The 12,502-nt window shown below is 46.0% G+C and overlaps 1 protein-coding gene across 2 annotated transcripts in view; it reads left to right on the top strand.

Annotated features, from left to right (window-relative positions):
* The first annotated feature begins 3,832 nt into the window (after positions 1 to 3,832).
* PEMT (phosphatidylethanolamine N-methyltransferase) overlaps positions 3,833 to 12,502 on the top strand; it is a 95,093-nt gene continuing 86,423 nt past the window's right edge. Inside the window, exons 1-2 of one of the 2 annotated variants that reach the window (XM_083474827.1) lie at positions 3,833 to 4,210; positions 9,899 to 10,006. In XM_083474827.1, the coding sequence (XP_083330953.1) occupies positions 4,148 to 4,210; positions 9,899 to 10,006 (171 nt within the window). In that variant the 5' untranslated portion in view covers positions 3,833 to 4,147. The remainder of the gene's footprint in view (positions 4,211 to 9,898; positions 10,007 to 12,502) is intronic. The other variant, XM_083474826.1, reaches the window with a different exon arrangement.

Genomic DNA, 12,502 nt, shown 5'->3' with positions numbered 1-12,502 from the left:
TCTATTATTATTATTATTATTATTATTATTAGTCTGTGAGGACAGCTGCCTTTACAAATCACAGTTCCCTGGGATTCTTTGGAAGTAACCATGGCTGTTAAAGTATGATAGGAATGGTGCGAATGTGGGTAGAATCAAAATGTACTAAATTTGCAGCTGTAAGTTGCATTGATGGCCACCAGTTTATGGGATGCCTTTTAAAAAATGGAGGAAAGGCTATCAGGCACCGTGGCTTGATTAAGTACAACCTCAGTGTTCAGAGGCAGCAGGTCGGGATGGCATGGGGATGAGGGACCAACTCCCTTCTCTTGCGGGGGCCCAATTAGTGCCATTGCCTTCCGTTAAGAGTTTGGGTGTAATCCTTGACGCCTCCCTTTCCATGGAGGCGCAAGTTACAGCAACAGCCAAGGCGACATTTTTCCACCTTCGCCGCATCAAGCAGTTGGTCCCTTACCTTTCCTGCTCCGACCTGGCCACAGTGATCCATGCGACGGTCACCTCCAGGCTTGACTACTGTAATTCGCTCTACGCTGGGCTGCCCTTGAAGCTGTCCCAGAAACTCCAGCGGGTACAGAATGCTGCAGCGAGGCTCCTCACGGGGTCTCTGCCATGGGAGCATATTCACCCAGTGCTTTTCAAGCTGCACTGGCTCCCGGTGGAATTTAATGTGCTGCTTTTGACCTTTAAAGCCCTTCACGGCCTAGGACCCTCGTACCTACAGGACCGCCTCTTCCGGTATGCCCCACGGAGAGCCTCAAGGTACATAAATAACAACACCCTAGTGGTCCCGGGCCCTAAGGAAGTTAGATTGGCTTCAACCAGAGCCAGGGCCTTCTCAACACTGGCTCCGGCCTGGTGGAACGCTCTGCCTCATGAGACCAGGGCCCTGCAGGATCCGATTTCTTTCTGCAGGGCCTGTAAGACAGAGTTGTTCCGCCTGGCCTTTGGCTTGGAGCCAATTTGATTCCCTCCCTCCCTCTCTTTCTTTTTTCTTTTCCTTCTCCTCCTGCAATGAGGCTACATTTTAATATTTTAATGTTCCATTATTTTAATGTTGTATTTTATTTTTGTTTTCAAGTTGTAATCATTCTTCTTGTTTTTATTATTGCTTGTAAGCCGCTCTGAGCCCAAAAGTGTGTGTGGGGGGAGCCGAAGTCCCAGCCAAGGAAGAATGGATACAAAAACTTATGGAACATGCAGAAATGGCGAAATTTGCCGGAAGAATAAGAAACCAAGATAACAAACTCTTTATAAAAGAATGGAAAATGGTTTATTGAATATTTACGGATAGAATGCAAACAGATAAAAACATTAGCAGGATTAGTGCAGTTTTGTAAGAGTATATATTTACAGTAGATAATTAAAGGAGTAAATTAAATGAATTTGGATCTGCAGAAGATATGAAAAAAACGAATTTAAGGAACTGCAAAAAGAGGGGGAAGGAAGTCAATTTTTGAAATGTTTAATGGATTGTACAATTAATGAAATGTATAAATGTGAAAAGTATAAATAATAATATAAAAAAACACCCCAATGATAACAACCAGAGAGCCACAGATCACCCATCCAAGTCAATTCCACTAAGGTTCTTGTTTCCTCTGACTGGTAAATGGAACATCCATGTTGTTCAGTCTACGTCTGAATAACAGAGCCCTGTGAGCAAGGCCAGATTTAGGTTTGAAGAGGCCCTCAGCTACTGAAGGTAATGGGGCCCTTTATGTGTCCAGCTGTCCTTTGTCAACAACAAATAGTCGCTGTTTTTTGTCTTGAATATATGCTGTATGGTGATTTATGGACATAATAGGTATCTAAAGCCATTTGCACATGTTGCCCTGCAACCAGTCCATGCAGAATGTAGGCACCCTATATATAGAAATGAGCAAACCAGTGATATTTGAGGGAACAGGCTAGCAGGCAGGGCCCATGACTTACATCATAGGAGCTTACACAACACAAAACACTGTTGCTGTATGTAGGTTTTTTTTGTTTGTTTTTTAGCTTATATTTTGGAAATGTACATCCAGGTTTTTCCCCCCTTTACATTTTTTGGGAGCCCCTAAGAGCATGGGGCCCTAAGCTATATAGCTTGTTTAGCTTACAGGTGAAACTTGAAAAATTAGAATATTGTGGGAAAGTTCCTTTCTTTCACTAATTCGACTTCAAAGGTAAAACTAACATATGAGATCGACTCATGACATGCAAAGCGAGATATGTCAAGACTTGATTTGTTGTCATTGCGATGATCATGGCATACAGCTGATGAAAACCCCAAATTAACAATCTCAGAATATTAGAATATTCAAGGAAATCAGCAAAACAAGGATTGCAAATTGAGCAATATTGGACCTCTGAGAAGTAGAAGCATATCTTGCTTTGCATGTCATGAGTCAATCTCATATATTAGTTTCACCTTTTAAGTTGAATTACTGAAATAAAGGAACTTTCCCGCGATATTCTAATTTTTCGAGTTTCACCTGTATACATAATTCTGGCACTGCCTGAGAGGTTAGCGAGGCTCCGAGCAGGAGACTAGGGGGAACCGCTGCGCCCCCTTTTTTCGGAAGCAACTGCAAAAGTCACACCGGAGCGAATGGATCTGTCACCCTGTCCCGGTTGCACTGCCAGCAGGTCAGCAACCTCGGCGTGCTCTGGAAGAGAAGAAAGGTCAGCCAAGATTTGCCAGGCGCCACGTGCGAGTCTCCAGCTCCCAATCAGCCCACTTTGAACCACTCTCTGCCTGTGTACAGTACAAAGTCCAGGCCTGCCAGGAACCAGCTTAAATGAATTAGCCAGTCTCTTTCGAGCTTCCACCAGCCCAAGAACGAACAACTTGCAAAGGTCAGTGTCAGAATTCTAATATCTGTTTTTCTCTCTCTCTCCGTTGGAACTCTTTCATACGTCCCATACGCTCTGACCATTTACAGACCCTGTTTTTATTTTTCTATAAGATTTACAGGCATACAAATCGCAAACACACAAATCACATGCATTTCCAATATAGGACTCATATATGTTTGACTTCCCTTCTCCCCTTTTGTGGTTCCTTTTTAAATTTATCTTTTTTAAGGCTGCATTTTCCACATTTTTAAGCCATTCTTTAATTTCTCTTGCTAGCGTTTAACTGCTTGGTTTACATTAACCCTGCTAATTAACTTACTTGCATACAAGAATTTTTGAGATATTCCACAATTTCCCCCCAATCTTTAATAATTTCTTCTTCTTGGTTTCTTATTACACCTGTTAAACGGACCCTGTTTTCTGCTAAATCACCGTCTCACCAGTATGCCCTGATTTTTGTCTTTAGTGTTTTGCTTTATAATCTTTATTTGTAACTTTTTTTGTGTGTTTACTGTGTTTCATTTTGCTCGAGATGCTTATAAAACCACTTGACGGATGTTTCCGAAATGTGAAGCTGTATATAAATTTGCTTTTAAAAAAAGTATGTGATGAAAAGATAACCACCTCATCTTGTAAATCGGGACACAAACACGGGTGCAGGTTCAGGGGAAGCTTACAATATTGTCAGTCAAGCCGCTGTTGCCAAAAAAAAACAAAACAACAGCTAATAAATTTAATAAATAATAATAATAAATCCTAATAATGTCTACTCAGAAGTAAGTCCTGTTGAACTCACTGGGACTTACTCCCAGGCTAGTGGGTTTAGGGCTGGAACCTCCCCAACCCCCAATTTTTATTTACGTATGCCTTTTTTAAAAAAAACCTGTAACGTGTGCATGACAAGACACGTGTTTACCGCTGCACCAGGGAGCAGGGCTTGTATTCTGTCATGAATTGGAGGCATCATGCGTGAAGCTGCCGAGACCCTCCCCCTGCACACGTGCACGGAGGTTGACCCGAAGCTGTTTCGATTCATTCCCAAAGAAGCCTATTTTCTGCCCGAGGATCCCCGTCCCGCGCGGCTTGCTGGGTTTTGCAGTTCGCCTCGAGGGCGTGGGTGGAAGAAAACTACATTTCCCAGAGTGCTTTGCGAGACGCTCGCCGCGACCGGGCAACCAGGAAGCTCCCCCTTTTGCAAATGGCATTGCATCGGCGTGCTCAACCCAACCTCCCTCTCTCTCCAGCTCTGTCCTTCGGGAATTCCTGTGCGAATTTTGTAAAGGTGCAATCATTTAAGCTGCAGTCCTGAATGCATCTCTCGCTGTGTTCTTTGGATTGCTGCGAAGGGTTGAGTAATGTGGATTATAGCCAGGTATCTCTCAATATATCTATGCATATTTTGGAAAAAATGATTGTATTTTGATTTGCAAAAAGAGGCGTTTCCTAAATGGATGCAGCCAGCAGGGCTTCAACAGAAAGCAGCAGCACACGCTATTTCCTTTTGCTGGGCTCCCGTGGAAGAAGTTTTGCATTCAGTGGCTTTTAATGTTTCAGAGAAAGAAAGAAAACTAGAACTCTCCCAGGCAGAGATACCCAACAAGAGTCTGGCAGCAGGCATAAGAAGCTGCCTTAAAACTGAGTCAGAGCATTGGTCCATGTAGCTCAGGACTGCCTACACTGGCAGGCAGCAGCTCTCCACAGTTTTCGAATATGGCTGGGGTTGAATCAGGAGGTCTTTTTGCATGCAGAGCAGCAGGCGATCTACTCCTGTTCTGCTGACAATTTCAGCATTAGGTGAAAGCCATTTGGGGGAAGACATGGTGGGAAGCGGGTGGCGCTGTGGTCTAAACCACAGAGTCTAGGGCTTGCCGATCAGAAGGTCGTGGTTTGAATCCCTGCAATGGGGTGAGCTCCCGTTGCTCGGTCCCAGCTCTTGCCAACCTAGCAGTTCGAAAGCACGCAGTGCAAGTAGATAAATAGGTACCGCTCTGTCGGGAAGGTAAACAGTGTTTCCGTGCGCTGCTCTAGTTCGCCAGAAACGGCTTAGTCATGCTGGCCACATGACCCGGCCTATAGAGCGAGATGAGCGCACAACCCCCGAGTCGTCCGCAACTGGACCTTACTGTCAGGGGTACCTTTACCTTTGCCTTTTATGGCTGTTAAAAGTACAGTCATACATTGGGTTACAGACGCTTCAGATTGCGTTTTATCGGGTTGCAGACAGCCGGAAGTACCGGAACGGGTTAGTTTTGGGTTTCGGTGGTTGCTTATGCACAGCAGTGCTAAATCACAACCCGTGTGTGCACAGACGCACCGCTGTGGGTTGCGGACGCTGCGGGTCGCGAACGTGCATCCTGCACGAATCACATTCGTAACCCGAGCGTCCACTGTGCTATAGGAATGGTGCGAATGTGGGTAGAATCAAAATGTACTGAATGTGCAGCTGTAAGTTGCATTGATGGCCACCAGTTTATTGGATGCCTTTTAAGAAATGGAGGAAAGGCTACCGGGCACCGTGGCTTGATTAAGTACAACCTCAATGTTCAGAGGCAGCAGTATATCACAAAATATTAGCTGATAAAGAGGATTGCAATGCAGAGAGGGTTGTTGGTTTCCTGGAGGTAGCTGGTGGACCTCTGTTGTGTTGTAAACAGATAGGTTTCTTGGAGGTCTTTTTGCATGCAGAGCAGGCGATATACCCTTGTTTTGCTGAGCAGCCACAATTTCAGCATTTCCCAGTCTGCAAAGGGTGCTGTGTCTTGTTGCAACATCCTGTAACTTTCCCTCTCCTCCTGCGCCCTTTGTGTTGCCTTCACCAGTTATCTTTTCAGGGAACTCTACGCTCCGCCCCCACCCCAAGCCTTTTCTGAGGCTATCTTGACCTGGGAAAACATGTACAGTATTTCAAAGTTGGGGAGGAAAACCCACGTGGGTTAGACTCGCCTCCTGCTGCCTGGTGCCGAAATTCTCATCTGGGAGAAAGCAGCGCCCCATAAGTTTAACAAATTTGTGCTTTGTTGGCTTAAGAGCTGTGTGTGCTTCTTGCTTTCTGAGCAATCACCCTGACCTGCTTTCAGAGGGAGATGAATCTGGCAACCTTACAGGATTTTTTCACAGTGCAGTCCTGTGTAAATTTATTTGGTAGCTAAATCTTGTTGTTTTCAGTGACGGTTGTCGCCTAGATGAACCTGTTCTCCTCCAGATGTTGTTCTGCTCCATAGAATCAGAGAATTGTAGCATTGGGAGGGACCCCCAAAAGTCATCTAGTCTAACCCTCTGTGTCAGGGAACTGACATCGGAGCGAGAGGCGAAGGGGTGGCTCCCAGATGATGCTGGCGAAGGACCCAGCAGCAGGGGGAGAAACAGCTCAGTAGAGGGGGAATTGGAGAGAGGGCTCCAGGACTCTTCACTGGACATCAGTGAGGAGAGCCCAGGTCCTCCGCTGCCCACGCCCTCCCTGCGCAGAAGACTCCCGCGCAGTGAGAGGAGGAGGAGACTGGGTGTCAAACAACTTTTATGTTGGAAGAGGTTCAAGAAACGCCCACTGACGGATTCTGCCAGTGACTGAGGCAGCCACGATGAGAAGGGGCTGTGCAGTCAGAAAGGTTTAACAAGGCAAATTAACAGAGAAAGGCACCAATTTACGCACGAGTAACTCATACCTATTACACTCTGCAATGCAGGAATCTCAGCTAAAACATCCATGGCAGATGGCCGTCCAACCTCTGCTTAAAAACCTCCGAGGAGAGAGAGTCCATCACCTCCTGAGGGAATCTTCCCCACTGTCAAACAGCTCTTCCTGTCAGAAAGTTCTTCCTGATGTTTCGTCAGAATCTCCTTTCTTGGAACTGGAAGCCATGGGTTCAAGTCTTGCCCCCACCATCCCTTGCTCAGGCTGATAGGAGCTGGCGTCCAATGACATCCGTAGGACCACAAATTGCCCCTGAAAGTGTGTTGTTTAGGCCTGCAGTCTTAGTGTGCTTCCATTTGACCTTTCAATTGAGCATTTGTTTACAAGGAAATTAATGGCATTACATCAAAGGAAGTGCTACTCACACTTTCCAGTTCATTTTCACATAACTTAATGCAAAAAAATTCTGATCTTTTGGAGATGTGTTCCCCAGACCTCCCAACCAATTATAAGTCTGCATGTGATTGAATCCCACCTGAGAATAGCGAAGTACAGTAAGTGCCTTTTTGTTTTCTGAAGTGTGGTGTAGTAGTTAAGAGTGGTAAACTTGTAATCTGGTGAACCGGGTTCACGTCTCCGCTCCTCCACATGCAGCTGCTGGGTGACCTTGGGCCAGTCACACTTCTCTGAAGTCTCTCAACCCCACTCACCTCACAGAGTGTTTGTTGTGGGGGAGGAAGGGAAAGGAGAATGTTAGCCGCTTTGAGACTCCTTCGGGTAGTGATAAAGTGGGATATCAAATCCAAACTCCTCCTCCTCTTCTCTTAAAGATGGCACCTTTGGTGATATATAAAAATATGAGTGAAATAACAACCAGCTTTCGGTTTGTGTTTGGGAAAGGAGGTTTAGGCTTCTGTGCTGGAACCTTCTGCCATTGTTTCTCCCCACCTCTGTCTCTCCAGAACTGAAAGGTGATAAATTGCTATTTCTTCTAAGAATTAATGGAGGTCGTTCTGCTGGGGACTGGGTGCCCTATGGATTTCTTTCTGGGAACAAGGGCCTTGGGAGATAATTGTGAAAATTTGGCAATGAACTTTGGAGCAAAAAGAAGTCTTGCGGCATTCACAGGGAGCATGGGTTGTTGTTTTTAGCTACACTGCGGACAAAGAACTGAAGAAAGAATGAATACCTATTGCTGACTTTTCCTTAAGCTAATGCTTGGCTTGGTGGAAGAAGGTGGACAGAGAAAAGTACCCCCCCCCCCAACACCATAGCACTAGAACTGAATGTTGGAAGGTTCAGGACAGGCAAAAGAATGGATTTTTACAAACAGTGCATAGTTAAACTGTGGAACTCACTGCCACATGAAGCAGTGATGGCCTGGGTGAAAATAAGGTTAGACAAATTCATGGAGGATGAGGCTGTCAATGGCAACTAGCTTATGATGCCCGGCTCTGCCTCCACGGTTGGAGGCAGTGATGCTTCTGAATACAAGTTGCATGGAGGTCTTGCGTCCTTCTGGTTGGTCACTGTGCTGTTGAATTTTCATGAGACCGTAAGAAGAAGTTTGCAAACGGATGTGGAAAAGTGATTAAGAGTGGAAAACGAGAAGCTGAAATCGACCAGGTCACCCATCCCTGCTTGAAGCTCAAGCACATAATGCACATTTCCCTCTGGGCATATTACAGTGGCAGATGTCCAGATTTCACTGGCAATGTGCTTTGGATTGTAAGCAAAGTGTTTATCTTTTAAAAAAGTTGTAGCTTGGGAAAAAGGAAGGTAGGAGCGGGGGGCCCAGAACCCTTTGCAGAAGACTCCATGGACTGCCACGCAACAGGGCCCTTGCATTCATCAGCACATAACACTACAGGTATTTTTGGATCAGATTATCACAAAATTGCAAGTATAACTGGCACGGAAGTTCCACTAAATACCATTCATAATTGCCTTGTGAATATCTAAAGGAACTTGGTACCAAGGACGGAAGGAAGTTAATTTCTCCTCTGCTGCTTGCAGACCCTTAATAGTTTTATACCTAGGTAAGCATAATACATCTCAGCATAACTGTGGGGTTAATATCAGCTGTTTAAAATTAGCTCCACCGCTCAAGAGATGGTCGGATAAAATATGCTAAAAATGATGGGGTGAAATAAAATACAACAGGTTGTTTTTTCCAGAACCTCGGCATAAGCACATCCTGTTGCCAATGGCCTGTCTAAGCCAGCATCCTGTTCACAGGGACCAAAAGGATGTTCCAGAGGTCCTCCAGGATCATAGAGGTGTTACTAGAAGGGCTCCCCCCCCCTTCTGCTTGGTTGTGAGTTGTCATTGAATACAACCTGGGATGGGCTGTGCAAGGCAAAAATTGCCAGCGTCTTGCATGTTCTTACAAGAAGAGGAGCCTTGGGCAGGGAGGGATATACATAATTATAATAAATCAGGGCCTTCTGAGAAGTAGAGCATCTGCTTTGCATTGCATGCAGAAGACCCCTGGTTTAATCCACAACATCTCCAGGTGGGATTGGCAATGTCTCATATTCTGAAAGCCTAGACAGCGACTGTCCACCTGTGTGGACAATGCAGAGTTAGGTCTGACTCAATATAAGACCGCCGCTTATGTTCCAGAATGCGGCAGCTAGACTGGTGACTGGGAGTGGCCGCCGAGACCACATAACACCAGTCTTGAAAGACCTACATTGGCTCCCAGTACGTTTCTGAGTGCAATTCAAAGTGTTGGTGTTGACATGGACCTAAACGGCCTTGGTCCAGTATACCTGAAGGAGCGTCTCCACCCCCATCATTCTGCCCAGACACTGAGGTCCAGCACCGAGGGCCTTCTGGCAGTTCCCTCCCTGCGAGAAGCCAAGTTACAGGGAACCAGGTAGAGGGCCTTCTTGGTGGTGGCACCCACCCTGTGGAATGCCCTCCCACCAGATGTCAAAGAGAAGAACAACTACCGGACTTTTAGAATACATCTGAAGGCAGCCCTCTTTAGGGAAGCTTTTAATGTTTAACAGACTACTGTATTTTAATACTTTGTTGGAAGCCGCCCAGAGTGGCTGGGGAGACCCAGCCAGATGGGTGGGGTATAAATAATAAATTATTATTATTATTCCTTACCCACAATATTGATATGTATGGGTAAGCCATGGTTAGCATCCCAGACATTCAGACCAACCATAGTTTGTGCCCCTTCTCTACCTCCACCCCCTGTTTTCTGGGAACCCTAAGATGTTTCCCAAACAACGGTACGCAATGGTAGATCAGTGTTCCAAACCATGGTTCTTTTGGTACATCTGGAATGCAAAGTATAGTTCAGAGTCTCAAGTACGATTAGCACAAACCACACGGTTCGTGTTTCATCTGAAGCAACCCTGTGTGGAAGCTCTTGCTGGGTGCTACACAACTAATTTCCACTGTCCTTTGCAGGTTGATCTCTCGGCCATGTCTCTGCTCCTTGATTTCGTGGATGTGACCGACCCCAGCTTTGGGATAGCTGTCCTCTGCATCGCCTTTAACCCTCTTTTCTGGAATCTGGTATGTTTTGTCTGTTTTGCCGATTCACTGACCGGGAGTTGTATTTTTAGGTTTTCTGCCTATCAGAGGCAGTCACCATGGTTTGGCCTAGTTCTGCACCAGCGCTTCCTCTCTTAGTGAACTTTTTCAATGAGCGATGGGTTTTCTTTGTTTCCTCCTCCAGTGCTTGAATGCCCTTGACTCTTTGAACTCTTCCTTTGCTTTCTCCCGTTACGATTTTTATTATTATTATTATTACTGTTCTGAGGAGACACAGAGGCTGCAATCAATTGCTTTTACTCTGCCATGATTGCACGGCGCGGGGATTGAAAAGCCAATCAATTGGAAAGCGGTGAGCTCAGGATAGTGCTGGCAAGCCGCAGTTGATGAGCTCTGCAGAGGCAAACAGGAGTGCACAAGAAAATGTTTGTCCAAGACCTGCAAATCTTAAGACTGCCTCTTTCCCGTGCGAGTCAACCTCTCTTGTCATGTACTCAGGCTACAATCCTCCATCTAGCTCAGAGGCAGACACCCACCCCTCACAGGACCACCAAACCCTTCTTCTGTTTGGATGACAGCCCTGCAGCCATCCCTCACTGCCTCCATGCTGTAGGAGCCAGTGGTTACAAACTAGGGCTGTTTAAAGGAACAGACAGCTGCTGATATGGGGTGGGGCTAAGAGGACCAGGCCATCCAGCCTTCAGCAGATCTCAGAAGAGTTCAGCATGCAGCTGAGGCAACAGATCTCCCAGAGGGAGTCCTAGCAAGCTCTCTCTGCTGGGAGCTCTCCAGGGTGCTGACAAGATGCATTTTTGCTCCACTGTGCATGCTGCCACCCTGGTCAGGATCTGGCAGTTCCGACTACATGTGACAGGACTGCCTGACTTCCCTTGACCCTGCTGTCTGGGCTGCCCTATAGGTGAGTGTCATGGTGCTGAGACAGCTGTCCTGGAAGTAGGTGTGACATCCTTGCTCCATTTGCCTTTGTGTGTGTGTGTGTGTGTGTGTGTGTGTTTGAAGTCCATTCAGCAGCAGTGAGGGTGTAGAGCAGCCTTTCTCAACCTGTGGGTCCCCAGATGTTGCTGAACTACAACTCCCATCACCCCCTAGCTAGCAAGGCCAGAGTTCAGGGATGATGGGAGTTGTAGTCCAACAACATCTGGGGACCCACAGATTGAGAACCACTGGTGTAGAGTCTTCACTGCAGCTGCCCCTAGGCTCTAGAATGACCTGGTGGTGGATGCCAGGAGTAACTCCGCCTTTTCACGCTACGAGACCCAGCCTATTCTGGGCTTCTTTTGGTAGCCAATCTGAGAGAAGGACGGTGCTGGGTTTATTTATTTATTTTTCACTAGGTGCTAGATTTTTCCTTTGTTGCCCAGTTTTTGCTGTCTAGCAACCAAGAGAGCTACAGCCCTTTCCCCCAAACTCAATAGGAAGGTAGGAAGCTGCCGTGTCTACTGATCCATGTGGCTCAGTGTTGCCTGCACTGACTTCCAGCAGTTCACCAGGGCTCCCAGCCCTACCTGGAAATGCCAGGGGGTGAACCTTCTTCGTGAAAAGCTCATGCACTACCACTGAGCTTGGGCCCTTCCCACCAGCCTTCTAGAAACTTCTATTTCTGCCAGTCCCAAAATTCGACGGATGTTTAACCTGGGCAGGAGCCCCTGCAGCTACCCCTGAAGTTTCACTTTGTGTAAGTGCTGGCGACCGCTCAAAGTGATAGCTACAGGGGCAGCCAGAAGCTCAAGGCAAGAAGGGGCATTAAAGTTCCAATTTAGCAGCAGCAAGATGACTAAGAGGAAATGAGCTTCGCTAATTTTCTGGAGCCCCTCTAGTCTCATTGGCGGGGCATTAAGAAGTACGAACAAACGACTAGAGCCTGAGCAGGATATGCCACCCACCATGCCGAGATATTAGATGAATTACCCGCAGCGGCTGTCAGGAAAAAAAGAAGGCATTGACAACAGAGTTATCGGAACAAAGGGAGGGAAGGAGCAAGTGCTGAGGGAGGAATGGAAGCTGGGTAAACAGTTGGAGTCAGATGACTTCTGGGATAGGGCAACGTTTTGCTTTTTTCTTTTTACCTTTGGTCAGTCTTTATTGAGTTAAAATGAATACATCCATACAGTATTTGTCATTACATGCTTAGACAGCATAAGAAAGAAAGAAAAGAAAAACGCGAAATAAGGACAAGTGTATAAAAATCAAGGGAAAAAAGAAGAGAAAAAACAGGAAGATCATTTTGGGATGTTCATCTTCACCACGGAGATTCTACCGCATAGCAAGAGATGTAATTTATTCCAGGTTTCCATTTTTTTTCTTAATCTCCTTCCACATTTTGACATAATTATCCTCATATAGGTTGATACTTTTTCTTGAAATCCGGACCCTTAGATATTTTAATTTATTCTTTATCTCTAAGCCCGTCATTTCTTGAAGTACTTTGTTCTCTTCTGTACTTTTAGTTAGCATTTTAGTTTTTGAGTAGTTTACTTTTAGGCATGCCGTTTTTCC

This window comes from Podarcis liolepis, assembly GCF_965112155.1.
Source record: "Podarcis liolepis genome assembly, chromosome: 14".
NCBI lineage: Eukaryota > Metazoa > Chordata > Lepidosauria > Squamata > Lacertidae > Podarcis > Podarcis liolepis.
Note: the sequence above shows the minus strand (reverse complement) of the source record. Positions and strands in the feature narration are given on the sequence as shown.